This window comes from Aspergillus pseudodeflectus (assembly GCF_044049435.1).
Source record: "Aspergillus pseudodeflectus strain CBS 756.74 chromosome Unknown BJX68scaffold_7, whole genome shotgun sequence".
In the NCBI taxonomy this organism is placed as follows: domain Eukaryota; kingdom Fungi; phylum Ascomycota; class Eurotiomycetes; order Eurotiales; family Aspergillaceae; genus Aspergillus; species Aspergillus pseudodeflectus.
In genome coordinates this window covers 467,798-485,481 of record NW_027263783.1, presented here as the reverse complement: position 1 = coordinate 485,481, position 17,684 = coordinate 467,798, and the positions used below count along the sequence as shown (strand labels likewise).

Sequence of the window (17,684 nt, the reverse complement as noted above, 5' to 3'; positions counted from 1 at the left end):
TCCGCCTCTTCCTCAATTTACCGGCACATCCCTCATGGTATATGTCTCACCCTTCTCATGTATTCTTCTTGTTTTATTTCGCCTTGGCTGGCACGGTCATCGACTGAGAAGGTCCCGATGAATCGATACATTTCTTTTAAGCTATTTTATCTCTCGTCCGTACGACAGTATTTACTTTAATCAACGTTGCCAGTTGTGTTAACTTAGACTTTCATATACTCATCCATGGGATAATGTACCTACTACTGATTTTTTAAAGAGATCCTCGATACTATCATTATTCTGCCAGTGATAATCGGCGCAATGATACAAGTACTTGTTCGCCTGTATGGCCTCTATTCTTCTAAGCCCTCAACATCCTAGTCAGTTGGTATTTATTTTGCAAGTATCGGGTTTCTTGAAATTGAGACACCAGAAAGCCATCCCGTATATGGCTCTGGATCTCTGACCTCAGACAGTTGTAGGAAGGCCCAGGTGCCCGGCTTCATCAGCTGCCCGTCTAAGCTGTTGGCATCTTGATAAGCGGCATACACGGCGTTGGTGGCTGACCTTTTGAGAAGGGGCTCTTCTGGGTTCACCGGGTCAGAGTGTATCTGATGATACACATCTTCCAGTGAGCTCCAGGGAGAATAGCAGGTTAGCTAACAGGTCTTCCAGGGTCGACACCTGGGTCCCTGGACTTCGGAGTATGGTGTCTAGCTCTGGGGATGGTGACGCACGATTTGTCAATGCACGCCAAACGCGTAGAGAAATCTATCAACATTACTCAAGGTATCAACTTGAAGTCCTATGCAGCTTTGAGAAAAATCTAAAGATTGAACAATAGATGTTTCTTTGCAGGTTGACACTGTGAATGTTGATAGAGAGACGCTCCGGGAATTCGATTGATCCTAGTGAGCTATAGTCTAAAGACATCTCCAGCCATCCCGGCTGTTGTATATCGATAGGACAGACATCCTACGTCGTGCCCCAGAAACCGTAATGATATAAGGCCAGGGGCGAACCAAAAGGTCAGAAACATGGCCAAAAAATCAAGACAATGTGAGGTTACCGATGAAAAGCAACAACTTGGAGTTGGAAGCGAAACCGGTTCTGCTGGTTTTTAAACTTTGCCCCCGCGTCCAAGTCGGTGCACGAACGCCTGGAGGTCTTATCTTTGCTGCGCTGATCAACGGCGCTAAACGAAGCATGCATTTCCTCTGAAGTCCTAAACGCAAAGTTAATCCTGGTAGGCTATTCTCTGATGGGACCTTGTCAAGCTTCGGGCATCGCTATGCGGGTTACTTCGTGAAGCCTGAAGGAACTCGCGATGGCGGTCCCAGATGGCGTATCGGCGCATCGGCGCGGTTAGTCATGAGATGCCCCTGTGACACTTGCGAGAGTGATGCCCAACATCGACTGGCTCACTCATTTTTCGAGTCAGTAATAATCACTCATACCGTCATCAGGCAAACAACTAGCAGGTTCTGGGCAGTTGTTTTGAAGTTCCGGGCCGAGAGAAGACTAATGTAACCATGGTCTTTTTACCGAGGATAGCTTCTCGTTCCATGGCTCATGGCATGTTTTGCTCCACCGCAAGCACAGCATGGTTACGGCTCGCAAAAACACTGCAGTGGATCGCTGAAGATTTCTTTTCAGGATCAGGTGATGCAGGCATGTACTCCAGTGCGCGTTAGTCTTCTGCGATTACGGCGTTGCTGGATGCTCGCCATCGATGTATATGTGCATATTGTGGAGCGATGTATGTAGAACCAGATCTGAATCCAAGCCGGATTATGTGCTTTAGTTCTGCAGGATGCTGCGGAACACTGTACAATCGCGGCCGACGAACTGACTGGTTTGAAACGAGGCTTTCGGGGAGAATTGTGAGCTGGACAGCGCATCTGCTTGGGTGACAGAAGGTACCTTGGAGCATGATCGCGAGTGGGGGACGGAAGAAGTGATGGTGCCATGTCGAATCAGGTCATTGATTTGCAAGCGGAATTCTTCAAGACTGGACTCAAGCGGTGTTTTCTCGTATCTTTTCGGGTCGAACAACACTTGGGCTCGAAAATATAGTCAAAAAGTCGAGTTGTTGCCCATTGTGTGATTGGTGCCCTCCAAGACGCCAACTCACCGCATTTTCCCTTGGGTGCTCACGATCTGCACCACCCATCCTCACTTCACGACAAGCGACAACTCAGAGGTACTCACCCATTGGGTTGAATCTTGGTCGAGTGTGGTCGCAAACATGCTCCAACTTGCATTATCATCAGTGTTTGTCCGTGTAGATGACTCCGTAAACCTCCAATTTTTCCTCGACCCCAGTCGCAGCCCCGAGTGCCCATTGTTTAGACTGCCCAATGCATCCAAACCACAACAAAGATCACTGTGGTGATAACAACTGCTGCCCCGCCCACTAACGGTGCTCTCCACTAGTGAAGGTGCTAGCCAAGGCCTAAAGCGTGCTAGAAGTGACGTTCTAATCTCAGTTCAGGCAGGTGGTGTACCTCCGTCGGCCTGCTGTGGGGACCTCGATTTTTTACTTTTTTTTTCCCTCCTCCTTCTTGTCCCTCAAGCTTGCTCCTTCTCCTCCCCCTCGCTCACCTCGATTGCTTCCTGTCATAATCCTCTCAAGCCTTTATCTCACTGCCCCTCCGCCATCTCCATATCTCCCCCTACCTCTCGTACTATCCTCTTCCTCGTTCCAAGTTGAGCTTGGGAGGTCATTGTCTTCTCGTGCTTCTGCAACCCCGCATCCTCGCTCTGTACAATATTTCGTCATTTCTGTCAAGAATACCCCGGTCTGCTTCTGTTTTATTGAGCCTTTGCGAAGCTTGACTTCTGAATCAAGCACCGCTGCGTTGTACTTGCTCTTTTCCTTGATATTTCACGACTGTCACGACTATTACGACCATAATGGCTGCACCTGTTGGCGAGACCGTCGCTATTCCCGTCACCAATGAACAGGTAAAGAATGGTAAGTGACATGGGTTCTGCTATGTTTCAATCCTTCATCCGGCATTCCTTTTGCTGATATGCTTCAAGAAGCGGGTGTCACAAGCTGTGTCCTCGCCGTCGAGCCTACTGCAGATACAAGCACGGTTTTGGCGGATAGCGTTGAGCCTATCGTGAGCGCGAAGGCAGAGGAGCCCACTAAAGAAAATGGAGTCGTTTCTCCGGATGAGAAGAAGAGCGAGACCCCGCTGGAAAACGGCACCACCGAGGACAAGGAGGTAGCTGCCACACAAGACTCGGTTGTTGAAGACAAGCTAGAACTGCCGTCTGAATCTTCCACAAAGCTGGATGACAAGCCTGCGGAGCTTCCGGAGCCGGTGGAGGTTCCCGCACAGCACGAGTCGAACGGAGTTGAGGCTGCGGAGCAGGCGCCCATCCCCGATGTTGAAAAGACCACCACAGAGGACAAAGCCCTTCTCGCGGAGCCTGAACTCGAAGTCGCAGAGGCGGAGGAACAGCCCGAAAAGGTTGAAGTCTCCACCAAGACTGAGGATGAGAAGGTTGAGGAAAAGCCGGAAGTTTTGACAGAGCAAGAGCCCTCAGGAGTTGAAGTTGCGAAGATGACTGAGGAGAACGAAACCCCGGAATCCGAGCCTGAGAAGGCCGCCGTCAGCACCCTTGCGGAGTCAAAGGAGGACACAAACGAGAACGTTGAAGTACCAACCACTGATCCGGCACCGACTGAATTTGCAACCGAGACATCAGTTGCTGACGCGACTACTGAGGAGAAACCTGTTGAAGAGCCTACCAAAGAATCTTCCGCAGCGGTCGAGCCGTCTGAAATTACCACAGAGAAGCCAAGTGAGTCGACGAATGAGGAACCTGCGGAGACAACAGACGACAAAGATATCACCAAAGAGCCAACCGTCCAGACTACGTCCGAGGGTGCTGATGCTGTGGGTCCACTTCTAGAAACGGCTTCTGACAGTGCTCTAGAAAAGACAGTTGAGGCTTCGGACAAGACCGAAAACGAGTCCAACATCCAAGAGGCTGTGACTGCCGAAGACTCCAAGGACTTGGCCAATGAGTCGAAGGCAACCAAAAGTGCAGAGGTGACCGAACCCGCGGCAGAGCCAGCTAAGGAACCTGTGGAGGAGAAGGTTGACGTCCAGGTGTCAAACGCCGACTCCACACCTGCTGACTCTGAGCCTATCGCAGAGTCGGACGTACAGGTGCCTGCTGATACCGCGGCTGAAGACAAGCCAGTCCCTGAGTCTACAGCTGAACAGCTCACACGAGAGGAGGTTGAAAAACCGACTACTGAGAGTGCTGCTACTGAGGAGCCAGTCAAAGAAGACCCAGTGACCGAAACCGTAGCCCTAGAAAAACCCGCCGAGCCTGCTGCGGAGGCTACAGCCGCAGAAGTGTCTGCGGAAGAAGCACCGGCCTCCAAACCCTCGGCGCAGGATGTGGAGTCCGTGGAGCCAGTTGCTCAAGAATCTGTTGCGAAGGACGCTGTTGTCGAAAATACTCTTATCGCGGAGGAGACCAAGGACACAATTGTTGAGCCCGACAGGAACCTCGAATCTGAACCAGTCCTGGCGGCCGAACCCTCGTCAATGAGCGCTACTGAAACAGCGAAAGAAAGTTCCACCGTGGAGCCGACCACCGAGACCGTTCCTGCTAAGGATGATTCCCCAGCTCCCGCGACCGAGACTCTTCCCGAGCAACCAGTTGTGCATGAGACTAATGCTAAGAAGGCTACCCCAGAAGCTCCCGCAGCGGATGCTCCCGTCGAAGAACAAGCCACAGAGCCTGCCGCGGAAGAGGCCTCTACCACAATCACCACAGCTCAAGAGCCAGTGAAGGAAGATGCGGCAGGAAAAGCAGCTGAGGACACACCAGCTGAAGCAGCTGCAGTCGCAGAACCCACAAAGGACGTTGAGATTGAGGAACCCAAGGCAGAAGCAACCGCAGTGGCTACTGAATCAGTTGAGCCAGTGGAAGCTGCCAAGGGAGCAGCTGATGAGACCCCTGAGAAAACAGAAGAAACGCCAGTCGCTACCGAGTCTGTTGATCCAGTAGAGGAGACTGCTGAGCATTCCCAGCCTGAGACAGCTGATGCTGCGCCTGAAGCTGCTGAATTGGAAGAGGAAATTCCTAACGCTGAACCGGAGGTTATCAAGCCAGTAAAGGAAACCCCGACCACAGAGGCAGTTGCAGATGTGGCTGCTGTGCAACAAGAAGTGGTGCTCGAGGAACCCAAGGCTGAGGAACCGACACTTGCGACTGAAACCAGTGAGCCGGAAACTAACACCGCAGCCGCCGAAATACCTACGGATAAGGAGGTGGCAGATGAGGAGCCGCAGGCCGAAGAAGTGACTGTTGATACCAAATCTGTTGAGACACCCAACGCTACCGATGAGCCAGCTGCCGAAGTTACCGCCCTTAAGACTGCCCCATCCACCGAGGAACCATTGAAGGAGGCTGTTCCAGAAGAACCGAAGATCCAGCAATCAGAAACTGCTGCTGAGGCCGCTGAGCCAGCGCAGGAGGCTTCCGATGAGGAACCTAAGGTCGAGACAACTTCAGTTGCTTCTGAACTGGCTGCCGGACCGGCTAAAGAAACCTCAGCTGACGAGCCCTCTGTGGAGGAAACTCCTTCTTCCGAAGAGCTAGAGAAGGACACCGCCACTGAAGCCGCTGAGCCTGAGGCAACAGTAGCAGTCGTTGGCTCTGTACCTGAGTCGACAAAGGAAGCTGCAACACCGGAAGAACCTGCAGAACCCGCCCTGCAAGCAGAAGCTGCAGTTGAGGAACCGAAGCCAGAGGAAACGCTAGTTGAGACTGCCCCTGTCGAGCAGTCCACGACTATCGAGGCACCGACACAATCCGCTACTGAAGTACCTGCTCCTGAAAAAGAAATCGTCGGCGACGAGACCAAGTCTCAAGAAACCGCGACCGAAACTGCTCTTGTCGAAGACTCTGCCCAGATCACTGGGGCCTCCACTGAAGCATCTGGTCTGGAGAAAGAGGCTGTGATCGGGGAACCAACGCCTCAAGAAACCGCAGTCGAGACTGCTCCTGTAGAACCTTCAACTGTTGAAGCTCCTGCAGAGACACCTGCAGATGAAAAGGAGACCATAACCGACGAGCCTAAGGTCGAGGCATCCGCAGTTCAGGTTGCTCCAGCTATTGTTGCTACTCCTGCTTTTGAGAGTGAAGTTGCTGCACAGGACCCTGAGGCTGAGGAAGCCCAGACTGAACAAACCAAGGTGGAGGACCTCAAGGCCGAAGAACCCAAGGCCGAAGAACCCGCAGTCGCTGCGACTGAGCCGGTCAGAGAACAGGCCGAGGAGCCCTCACAGACAGCCACAGAAGCACCTGAAGCGGAAACCCTGACTGTGCCTGAGGAGTCCAAGGCCGAAGAAGTCGCAGTAGCTTCTGAAAGGGTCAAAGAGCCAGTGAAGGAATCTGTCATTGAAGAACCAGTTACAGAGGAATTGCCCGTTTTACAAGAAGTACCTGTTGAAGAAGTGGCAGCGGACAAACCGACAGAAACTGCAACTACTGAGCAGCCCACCGGAGCGATCGTAGAAGAACAGCCAACAGTGGAGGCCGACAACTCTGTCGAAGCCGTGGCAGAGGTACCGACAGAGCCTTTGCAGCCAACTGTCCCACAAGAAGAAGCTGTGTCCGAAATTTTGGTCGGTCAGTCAGTTGCGCCCGAGACCACGGAGGCTCCTGTGGAAGTAGTCTCTACGACAGAGCCTAATCCCGAGGTTGAGGGACCAACGGCTGAGACGCCTGCTGAAGAGCCTGCTGAGGAGCCTGCAAGCGAGCCAACCGAGACTACCGAAATCACGGATGTCCACGAGACAGAAGCTGCTGAAAATACGCCTGGCGCAGCCACCGAGATCACTCCGGAAGTCAAGGAGACAGAGCCTACCCGTGAGGAAACTGTTGCAGACGAGCTCCCTGCCAAGGAGAAGCAGCCAAATGAGCCTGCTGCTCCAGTCGACGTCGAGGAATTCCCGGCAAAGGAGGCAGTGCCAGAAGAGCCCGTGTCTAAAGACATCACCATAGACGAAGAACTTAGCACGGTCACAGCTGGCGTAGCAAGGGTCATCGACGAATCAAAGCCAGCTGTAGCTGAATCCGATGTTGCAACCCCTGCCACTACGGAACCACAGCCGGAGCCAATTGAAGAGACGAAGCCCGATGTCGTGGCTGAAGAGCCAGAAAACCAGGAGACAGCTGCAGATTCCCCTGTCAGAGACATACCTCTCGCAGCAGAGCCTGTGAGAGAAGAGCCAGCGCAGGAACCCGTCGTCCAGGCAGAACCTGCGCCGATAGAGTCTGTTTCGCAAATCCCCGCCACCGCACCATCAGCAGCAGAGGAAGTGAAGGCGGAGGGGGTGACACCTATCCAGGTAGAATCCGAAGTTGTTGAGAATCCAGTGACTGATTCACCATCTGTGGAACAACTTCCGCTGAACCAACTTGAGGAACCTGCACAAAAGGGAGTCCCTGCGGAGTCGGTTAAGACAGTGCCTGCAAAGGAAGAACCCTGGGAACCTGAACAAGACGCCGCGACCGTCTCCAAGACCGCCGCACCTGAAGTGTCTGCGGATGATACTATTCTGCCTTCCGACTCCCCTTCAACGACTGAGAAGACACCCTCATTCCAGGAGCCTGCTGCACAAACACTTCCATTGAGGGAAGAACCTGCTGCTGAGGCTGCTTCAACACAACCGGAGGAGCAACCCGTCCAGGAACCGAGCGTGTCCGAACCACAGGCAGAGATTTCCGAACAGGCTTCCCCTGAAGAATTCGCCCAAGTGTCAGGGGAAAAGACCATTACCTCTGAGTCGGTCGCTACAAAAGACCCCACCGCTGATGTATATGCGGCTGATGTGTCCAAGGTGGATGGGCAAGACGCAGAGACTCAGCCTGTCGAGAGCGTGGTTGCCAGCGAAGAAACTGACAAGCCTGCCATCCCTGAAGAGCCCTCAACTGCTGTGGAACAGCCAGCTCAGGAAGTTCCCCCAGCGACCAAGGAGGAAGTCGAAGACTCTACACCAAACGAAAGCGCCCTGACTCCTGAAGTCATCGCTGGCGGTGCTGCAGTTGTTGCTGCGAGTGCTGTTGCGGCCGGAGCCGCCGTTATTGCGAGTAAAGAGCAGGAACCCAAAGCTGCTACCACAAAGGAGGCACCTAGCCAGCTTGAAGCCGACAAGAACACTCTCACTGTTCCTTCGCAGTCTCAACCCCCCGCCAACGGGACCGCAGTTGGCACGTTGAAGGAGCCCCCAACCCCAGAGCCTGAAGCGGATCCTGCACTTGCTGCGCTTGCTGGCGATGGCGAAGCTCTTCTAAGGAAGCTTGACCTGCCTTCGACAGATCAGCTACTCGCGTCGGCTGATAATGCCCCTGTGGACTCTAAGGACGCAAAACAAGGAAACGAGACAACCACCGCCACGGAGGCTGGCCCATCCACCACAGCTCAACCGGCCTCGACCACGGAAGGGCCTGCGGACAACGCAGTAGCCAACAAGGGAGACGAGAACTCTCGATCCCCAAGTCAGAACCGGTCAGTCACTGCTGTTTCTCTTAATCACAAGAATGACAGCTGGTTGAGGAATATTCTGCGTGCGGTGTTTGTCAATTTCCTTGGTTCCATATTTTCTCCTTTCCGCCGACGCGGAACAACAGATCAGTGAAAGATGTTTTGACATTTAATATTGATTGTGGAGAGACGATTTGCTTTTTTGTGCTTTGCTTTTACGTGAACTAATGCAATTCAGGGACCTGTTTCTGCTAATGGTTGTTGCTGCTCCGTTCCTAGCCTTCCTCTGGCAGGCCATATATACCCCTGGAAGCGCCTGATCTCCCAAACTACATGTTTGAGTCACTCTTTTGATCCGACGTGATCCCTGTATTTGATATCAAGAGATGAAGTTTCGACCATCTTCATCAAATTACTCCACTCCCTCAAAATGTTGCGCGCATGATGCAATTGCTTATCAGTTGCACTTGTTTACCTCGCGAGTATGTAATGATGACTTGATGTTTGATGATAGTTGATGATAATGAAGACTTTACCTTACCCGACCTTCTTTTTTCCCGCCAAAGTAGCTTCCAGCTTGGTCTGTCCTCACGTGCCTGCGACTCTATACAGACTTTCGGCTCTCGCCCCCGGTTCACTGATATCAGGTCAGTCAACAAGAAGTTTAAACGGGATTCCTGTCCAAACACACGCAGTACAATGAGCTTGATGATGCCACTGCCTGGATTTTCTGTGCCACAAAAACCTTGTCCACGTTTACAGCATCATGAAATGAAGAATGCGCGCTTTCTTAGCCCACCATTAATGTGCGCATCCATATATCCCATCACCAAAGAAACTAGAAGCTGTGAGAAAATCATTCTGAAATTTTTGTTTTCTGTTTGTTTTTATACCTAACACATCTCTTCCTTCACCTTTTTCTGCTGCTATCTTAAAGTAGTGTGATCATTCACTCCTCCCTAAATCCACCATCCCACCAACAGCCCTTTCCTTTTCCTTTCTCTCTCTGTTTCCAGCAATCAAGCCACTCGCTTTCCATCCTCCAAGAGACTAAGTAGGGCTCGTTACCTACCATGTCTCCCAAGGAGGGTAACGCGTTCGCCCAAATCAAGGCCAAAGAGCAATACCGGAAGTCCGAGGACTCGAACAGAGGCAAGTTTTCGGCTTCACCTGTCGAACGTAGATGAATCGAAGAAAATAACACAAGTGACGAGCCAGCTTCCAAACCAGCCAATACCAGGAAGACTTCAGGACTCGACCACGACGCCGAACTCGCCGTCTCCATGCCCAGGCCGCGCCACGACCGTCCTGAAGGAATTCCATCCCCAACCTCGAAGACGAGTATTTTCACCAAACCTAACGTCACAAAGAAAAGATCGACCACCGAGCCAACTTTGCCGACCGAGTTGACCTTCAAGAACGAAGCCGCCGAAAAGAAGAAGTCGAAGGTCGCAACACTGCGGTCCAAGTTCAGTCTCAAGGACCTGGGTAAAGAATTCCGAAGAGAAAAGGACATACCTCCCTTGAGCAGCATGCCGAAGCTTGGTGGCAGATCGAGCAATGATGCAAAGCGTCCTTCTTCCGATGGCGATACTCATAGCCTGACGGAACAAAACTTCAACGAAGCAAAGTTGTATGTTCCCAAAACTAGGAAGGGTGATGTGCACCCATACTCCGCTCCTCCACACACATCAAGCTTCAGCGAGTCTGCAACAATGGACAAGCAGTCCCAGGATAGCATGTTGTCCTGTACTTCCATGCACACTCCAACAAAGAGCACTAATGTTGCAAAGTCGGAACAGGAGTTCCAGCATAGCCTTGTTCATAGCACTGACTCTGGTCAACATGCTAACCCGCATCTCGAGACATTGCTGCTTGACGGCTCGTCTCCTGCGGCTCGCACAGGTGAATGCAAGAACACTGGTCAGCCAGAAGTTGTCCAAGTGAACAACCGCATCGCCAGCCTGCAAGCTGAAAACATCGAGTCCACAGTACAGTCTTCGCCCAAGACTCCACCCCCTCCACCTCCCCGTGCTCCAGACGCCAACCCCGCCACATACTCACCGTCCATATACGACACGCCTAAGACGGTCACGTCAAAGATGGCAGCACCCTCTTTGCCCGAAAAGAAGGAGAGACCGAAGATAAGCCATCCTCTGATCGTGTCCTCTTCCAGTTACAAAGGGAAAGCTCGTGAAGAGCAGGTTGATGACCAGCTTTTCATGGCCCCACGCGCGGCGCCTCCTCTTCCGCCGGCTTTGCCTCACAAGGCCAGAGCTCGAGAGGAGCAGAGAATCAATCACAACCAGATCCCCATGGATGAGAACCAGTTCTATGGAGTGACCAGCCATGGTGGGTACGCCCCTCCCCCTCCACATCCTGGCTACCAGAACACCGTGACCCTGGAGCAACAGCTGGCTGCACACGTTGATTCGCTGCATTACCACGTCAATACAGCGGTCCAGAAGCTTAGCAAGACCTTCGAGAACAGCAGTAACTGGACCGCAGATCAGATCCTGAGACAGGTCGAGACCATGTCCGATCTTGCTCGTGTCATCAATGTCCGCACCGTGACTCAAGCAGAAATTGTGAAAGATCTGCCCCGTAGTATGGTAGACGTGGTCCACCAGGAAACTCGTCAACTAGAAGATAGAATGAAGGTGTTTGTTCAGCAGGAGATGACCAAGCTGAAGGGCGAACTAGGCGAGCTGATAGTGTCCAACGCTAGGGCAGCTACCGGTCAGGCGCAAGACTCCAAACGCTCTGGGGCGGATACTTCCAACCACGGATCTCAAGGATGGACGGCCAAGCCACCCAGGGACGGTAATAGACAAGGCCAGTACCAGAACAAAAGAAAGTCGCGCCAAATGCCAACCAAAAGGGAGGAACCGACCTCCAACAAAGCTGATCAAAAGAAGCCTGCAGGAGACTCGAAGCAGGAAGACACCCCTGCCCCCGGACCACAGACTGAAGCCCTATCCGTCGAACAAACCCCAGCTGACAATGGTCCGGCACCTATTGCTGCCTCTGATACTCCAGACCCTTCGAACGACGATTCAACTCCTGTCCAGGCCAAGCGCACAGTCACCAAAGATCCAGCCGAAGAATTGTCTGGAAGCCCTGAGTCAAAGAGCGCCAAGTTGAGCATCTCAGGCCCCATACCTATTGTTGAAGGAGACCAGATCGCGGAGAGAAACCGCGCAATGAGCCTACAGCGTGAGTCTGACACTAGATCTCGAGGTGCTTTCAGTAGCGAAGACCCGAAAACTCCCAAGAAGAAAGGCATGTTCAATAGTTTCCGTCGACTCAATAATGGTGACAATTCCGGCTCCAGATTTCTTCGAACCCATCGGCGCCCGAAAGAAGGCCACTCAGCTACCGAGCAGAGTCACAGCCCTCGTCTCGCAGTTGCGTTCGCAAACTCGGGGTCATCCCCTGCGTCGTCCGCAAACGCAGTCGCAGGGTCACAAATTCACAGAGAAAACAGCCCAAGTCTAGTGCATCCCGCCCTCCGCAACCCGCACCAGAAGCAGATAATGCTCGATCGTGAACGTCACTTGGCCCAGATAGAGCGTCAAATCCAGAGCCACGCCCATCCTCTCCGCTCCTCTCACTCTCACCACAATTTCGAAACCAAGGCAGCCAGATCCAATTCCCCACTTCTACCCCTCCCGCCATCGTTCGTTACTTACAATCCCAGCGCTACTAGATATACTGCGGGATTTTCGATGGCTACCACCGCATCCTCGTCTTCCTTCCCCAATATGAGAGCTTACCAGGGCAACATGCACTACCCTCATTCAGCCTCGACACCCCAGCTCACTTCGCTTCCCCTCCCCCCGAACGACCAGGGGCCCCTTCAGCCTCACCCACCACACTATTTCGGATCGCCTTCTCTGCCAGCCTCGGTTCATGGCCACGGACCCAACCATCTCCCCTATCAGTCCAACGGTGTCGACTGGAACGGTAATGCCGATGCCAGTGGCCCAATTCTGGATGAGTCGGGATACCCAATCAACAACTTTTTCTAACCGCGTTTCCGGCCTCTGTCCTTTGGGTATTCGCTTTGTGGTTGATCGGACGGTTAGCGTTACATTTCGTTGGGTGGTGTGTTGCGTCTTCTCTGGTTTCTGTTAGTCGGAAGTCGTGACAATTATCCTTGTGTTTCTTTTCAGGTTCATACCTGCTTGATAATCGGGGTTGCTGGCGGTGTTGTGGTGGTGGCAATAATGCGTGTGTGGATGTGTGTTATCCTCCAACTAGGGCACTGTTTTCTTCGCCGCCCATCTTTTTTCGCGGGTTTCGGTAGTGGAATGTGGATAAGGATACTGCGATAAGAATAAGAACACCGGATGTTGCGATGGAAGGTTAAAAGATATCGAGGAGGATTTTTGTATGAGTTTTGATTTTCGCTTTTGAGATTTGGTCTTGTGTTTGGCTTGTTTTCTTTTCTTTTTTCCTGTGTTCACTGCGTCGCACTTCTCTCCCAAGTGCCCTTAGTTTATGGCTTTTGGCGACAGACAGGGTGCATCTTTGAAAACAAAAAAAGGTTCTTAATGTAAGGAGGGCATGGCTTTACTAGGTAGTCTACAATGCAAGCTGGTTAAAGCATCATAACATGAATAATAAAACATCAGATTCATGAGATAAACTCACTTGTCTATAACTCCTTTGTTTTGCTGTCCATATATAAACAAAAAGTTGAAGGCAGCTAATTCCTTGTAACAATCATCTTCTCAATCCCGCTAACAGCCTCGCGAACCTGGGGACAATAATGCAACTTCAATAGCTCTCCTTCCCAGACTGTACCCGCAAATACATTCGTTGTATCGATGTCTGTTGCATAGGGGTTGAACACTCCATCACCTTTCCGCTCCTCGCTGTACCACAGTGACGAAATCCGGCGCGCGTGGTGTCTCGATACCTGGTTGAGGAGGGACAGAGTCGCGATTGCAGACTTCTCGGGGACCTGCAGTGAGGTCGTCATTAGGCGTTTAGCGAAACTCGCTAGACGGACGGGGGGTGGGACGCCATTGGCACGGGAGAGGAGGGAGGCATTGAGACAGCGAAGAAGGAGGACCATGGGGGTTTGGAAGTTGACTTTGTTTTTGCGGGTGTATTGTGGCGTCGATGAGGAGGGGTCTGGGAGGCGGAGGGCGTTACTGGCGTTAGGGTTGTATTCGACGTCGGGGTTCGTGGAGAGGGAGTAGAGGGTTCGATAGAGGTGTTTGATGAAGAAGCTGAGGTCGAGGTGAAGGGCTGCCGCTGCTTTGCTGGCGTCTTGGCCTTCCAGGAGGGCGAAGGCGGTTACGGTGCAGAGGAGGGATTCGCGGAGGGAGTCTCGGTTTGTAGAATTGGGGTTGGAGTCGGCGGCTTCGTCGTCTTCATCGGCAGGGTTATTGCCTTCGTTCTGTAGGTCTTCCTCGGCGTGGCCGATAAGATCCTTCAGAGCTTCAAGGAGATCCCCGAAGAAGTCTTGATTGATCATGTGGGCGTATTTGGCCAGACCCTCGAGCACAGGACCCATGAGGTTGGGCACTCGGAGTTTGAGAATGCGGAAATAGGTGGCAAAGACGAGTTTCAGCGTTTCAGCTTGGTTTTTGTCTCTGGCCTCGTGCGAAACAAGCGCGTCGGCTTCCTTCATGTCTTTCTCCACGGCCTTGCGTTCTTTTTCCAGTTTGCGGTTGCGTTTCGTCCGGAATTCCTTCTTGTTTTTAGGCTTTTTGCTGCCGAGAGTATTCTCCTCGTCATCATCGCGGTCTACTCGATCTCTTGAGGCCTTGGAAGAGAATTCGGACAGCAGACGGAGGTGGAGGAACGTATCCAAGACACTTCCGTGCACTTTGAAGTCTCTAGCTTTCATCATTTTCGAGAGAAGGCGAACGGCTTCAAGCGAGACAATCCCATCATCATCACGGTAGAAGACTTCCTGGAGAGTTTCCTGGCACTTGACATAATCATCATCGACGCGTCTCCTAGCTAGCTGATTGACGAGGATCCTCAGCAGCTCGGCACGAAAATTGAAATGCGGAACGGAGAGGAGAAGGTTACACGCGCAATTAATCGCAACGCTCTTCAAGCTCGCATCTGCGCCTGCGCTATCTTTCTTCGACGACTTGGTCAAACTCAGAAGAGTCTGAACGTAGTGCTTGTATCCGGAAAGAAGCGACTGCTCGAAACTTCGGAGCTTGCGCACATCTTTGGAGACCTTTGCAGATGCCTCCTCCTCGCTCAGAGGACGAATTCGGTAGCCCGGAATGACATCCTTGTAAATGGCAGCCTGCGATGCGAGTGCGATTTTCTTGATTGAGACGTGCGATCCATTCTCTACCATTTCGGCCATTGTTTTGAACGAAGAAATATGTTCCTCCGGGTCCTCGTTGATCAAAGTCGCGGCTTTCGCAATTTCCTCCTTGGCTTGTAGTATCTGCTGCTTCAATGGTATCTTCGGTGCCTCTTCTTCGCTATCTTCAGCCTCTTCATCGGGCGCCTCGTCATCTTCGTCCATCTCGTCGTCGTCGGTCCCAAGAAAGCTGTCAGATTCCCCTTCCGATTCGGACGCCTCGACATTCTGAAAGCCTTCCGAAGTCTTGATAGGGAGTCGAGTCCTCTCCTTCTCCTTCTGATTCAACTTGCGCGGTCGTCGCTCGTAGTCTTGTTCGAGGTCCCATTCGGCGGCGTGGGAGTAGAAGTCGCCTGGGCCAGAGGGCCCATTCTCGTCGTCGTCTGGAGGACTGACACGCCTCCGTTTTATCGTTCGTCCTGGCGCCATTTTTTGTGCCTTGATTGTCAAAATTCGAGGTGGAGGTTGAGTCTTTTGAGCGACGGCCTGGAAACTTTTTTCTCGGATTTTCTCCAGTGCCAAGAAATCCCGCTAGTCTCGCCGATCCACTCCAGATCCCAGCCCAGATGTTGTGAGAGTCTGGAGCATTCCGATTGACAAAGTATCGAGAGCTCATGCCATTGAGGCGCTGATATCCTCGCCTAGAAATCTTGTGTGCCGTATAAATCATATGCTAGTGCATCATTCGATTCACCTGCTCGACCGGAAATAAAGGTTCCCAATCAGGAAGCGCCCTGGCACGTGACCAAACAGCCTCTCCGCGGGCCACTTTCAAGTCCTAGCCAGTCCAGCTTCAGCATCGCTTCTTGATACGGGTTGTTATTTTCTCAGCGGGTGCCGGCGCGTCTCTCGTCTTTCACATTATTTGGACACATACACCTTCTCTCCATTCCCTCTCTCGCCGTCCCGACTTATCGATAAGACTTCATCTACCCCTCCTCGAGTCCTACACACCCCGCCATGCCTCCCTACTCTGCAGCTCAGAAGCAACAAATAGCCCAGTTTGTGAGCTTCACACAAGCAGAGAACTCAGTTGCGACAAAGGTGACATTTTTAAACCCCTTTCTCCCGGCATCTTGCTGCTTAATGTGTCCCACCGCAGTCTACTCCGGACATTTTATATCACGTGATGGATTGTACTGACGATTTGATGCACAGTTTTTGAGGCAAGCTCGATGGAATCTGGACGAAGCAGTTGATACGTGAGTTTTCTTTCTTGGTTGGTTTTGAGAGATCACCTCCTTTGTGTCGTACTCCCCTTGCCGAGCGGATGCATTGTTATACCCCAGGCGCGCGGATGTCCTTGCCGAGTACGAAGCGAATGACGTTCAGTTGAAGCATACGAAGAGCCCTGTCATCATGTCACAGCTGCAAATCATGCGCGAGGTTGCCTGAATGTTTCCTGTTATGAGCCTTGTTCAAACAGCGTCCTGTCGGCATCCGTCCAATCAGTTGCGGGCTAGGCGTGCAGAATTGTTTGCAACTCCAGCACATTGGCCTACTATGTTAAGGCTACATGTAGCATGAACTGTTTAGTTGCTGGTCGAGAAGCATAGATTCAACTGTTATAGGTTCATTTCGTCAACGGTGCATGTCTCTCTTAAGACACACCGAGCATGGACCCGGTTGCGAGAATCTCTACAGTGCGCTAGGTTTCTCTGCATCCCGCTGTTGAATCTGGAGTATGGAGAACTATGTTCTTATAATCCAGTCTCCACCCGGGCTGAACGGGGTCGTACATTGAAGTTGCGAGCCCTTCCTGTGAGGTCGGCTTCAGAAGCTCAATAGCTCACTCAGGTCTCTATGAAATCTCGAAGGGGGACATACCCGCTGGCCGCGATGCACCACGCACTGAGATTTTGCGCTGCCAATTTACCAATCTCACAGAATCATTTCAATAAAACATGTCGGAGGAAGCTAACATGGTACTCTAGGTTCTTTCAGAGTCCCCAGGGTGGAGGAGGAGCAACGCCAGCCATCAATCAAATTTTCGATAAATACCGGGGTATGATAATGCAAACACGCTGGCCAAATGTGTTCATAATACAAGGCTAATCGCTTCCAGACTCACCCAAAGAAAATCCTGATGGCATCGGCATCGAGGGAGCTATGCGTTATTTTGGGGACATCAACGTCGAGCTAGACGAAGTGACTTGCCTCGGTATTGCCGAACTCCTGCAATCGCCCTCCATGGGTGAATTCACTCGCGAAGGCTTTCTAAACGGCTGGAGATCAGTTGGGTAAGTCTTCCAGCCAGCAGCAGCACAACCAAAATGGAGCCTGTCTAACCCAATAATCCGAATATCAGCTGTGACACCGTTGATAAAATGAGCGCTCACGCCGCCAACCTTCGCGCACGCATCCCAACAGACCCAGAACTCTTCCGCCGCATCTACCGCTTCACATTTCCCCTCTGCCTAGTCCAGGGCCAACGCAACCTTCAATTCGAAATCGCCGTCGAGCAGTGGAACCTCTTCTTCACGCCCCCAAAGGGCGGAATCGCCTGGAACACACACACGACCCCCTGGTTGGACTGGTGGGTTGAGTTCCTCGAGGGCCGTGGGAAGCGCCCCGTGAACAAGGATCTGTGGCAACAGGTCGAAGTATTTATGCGGAAGAGCCGTGAGGATGAAGACTTTGGGTGGTGGAGTGAAGATGGGGCGTGGCCGGGTGCCCTAGATGATTTCGTTGCATGGGTGCGTGAGAAGAGAGGGGGTGGTGCTATGGAGGTTGAATAATCGTCGATGTAGAGAGAGCAAAACTGCTATTATCCACTTGATAGTTTATGAGAAGAGCCATAGTAAAGGCCATGTTTGTACTGCTTTATCGGCACAT

At 52.1% G+C, this 17,684-nt stretch overlaps 3 protein-coding genes across 3 annotated transcripts; 2 read left to right on the top strand and 1 right to left on the bottom strand.

Moving 5' to 3' along the window:
* Positions 1–9,579: 9,579 nt before the first annotated feature.
* Positions 9,580–12,537, top strand: BJX68DRAFT_263410 (uncharacterized protein; the record flags this gene model as incomplete). Its single annotated transcript, XM_071044687.1, has 2 exons — positions 9,580–9,685; positions 9,758–12,537. 2 exons carry the CDS (start codon positions 9,580–9,582, stop codon positions 12,535–12,537), a joined length of 2,886 nt encoding a protein of 961 aa, XP_070902742.1.
* A 428-nt stretch (positions 12,538–12,965) lies between these two features.
* Positions 12,966–15,446, bottom strand: BJX68DRAFT_229625 (nuclear export protein Noc3). The gene has a single exon (XM_071039071.1). The coding sequence runs from the start codon at positions 15,276–15,278 to the stop codon at positions 13,218–13,220; it is 2,061 nt and encodes a 686-aa protein (XP_070902741.1). The 5' UTR covers positions 15,279–15,446; the 3' UTR covers positions 12,966–13,217.
* On the top strand, positions 15,415–17,683 carry BJX68DRAFT_192814 (defective in cullin neddylation 1 family protein). The gene is made up of 5 exons (XM_071037424.1): positions 15,415–15,893; positions 16,008–16,051; positions 16,784–16,854; positions 16,915–17,089; positions 17,158–17,683. Exons 1-5 carry the CDS (start codon positions 15,810–15,812, stop codon positions 17,585–17,587), a joined length of 804 nt encoding a protein of 267 aa, XP_070902740.1. The 5' UTR covers positions 15,415–15,809; the 3' UTR covers positions 17,588–17,683.
* Position 17,684: the final 1 nt, after the last annotated feature.

Bases quoted from the DNA above. Each gene is read 5' to 3' on its own strand.
- BJX68DRAFT_192814 (XM_071037424.1), top strand. From the start codon at position 15,810: ATGCCTCCCTACTCTGCAGCTCAGAAGCAACAAATAGCCCAGTTTGTG. The intron at 16,855-16,914 runs GTATGATAATGC...AATCGCTTCCAG, and splicing joins AATTTTCGATAAATACCGGG to ACTCACCCAAAGAAAATCCT. The intron at 17,090-17,157 runs GTAAGTCTTCCA...TCCGAATATCAG, and splicing joins AACGGCTGGAGATCAGTTGG to CTGTGACACCGTTGATAAAA.
- BJX68DRAFT_229625 (XM_071039071.1), bottom strand. From the start codon at position 15,278: ATGGCGCCAGGACGAACGATAAAACGGAGGCGTGTCAGTCCTCCAGAC.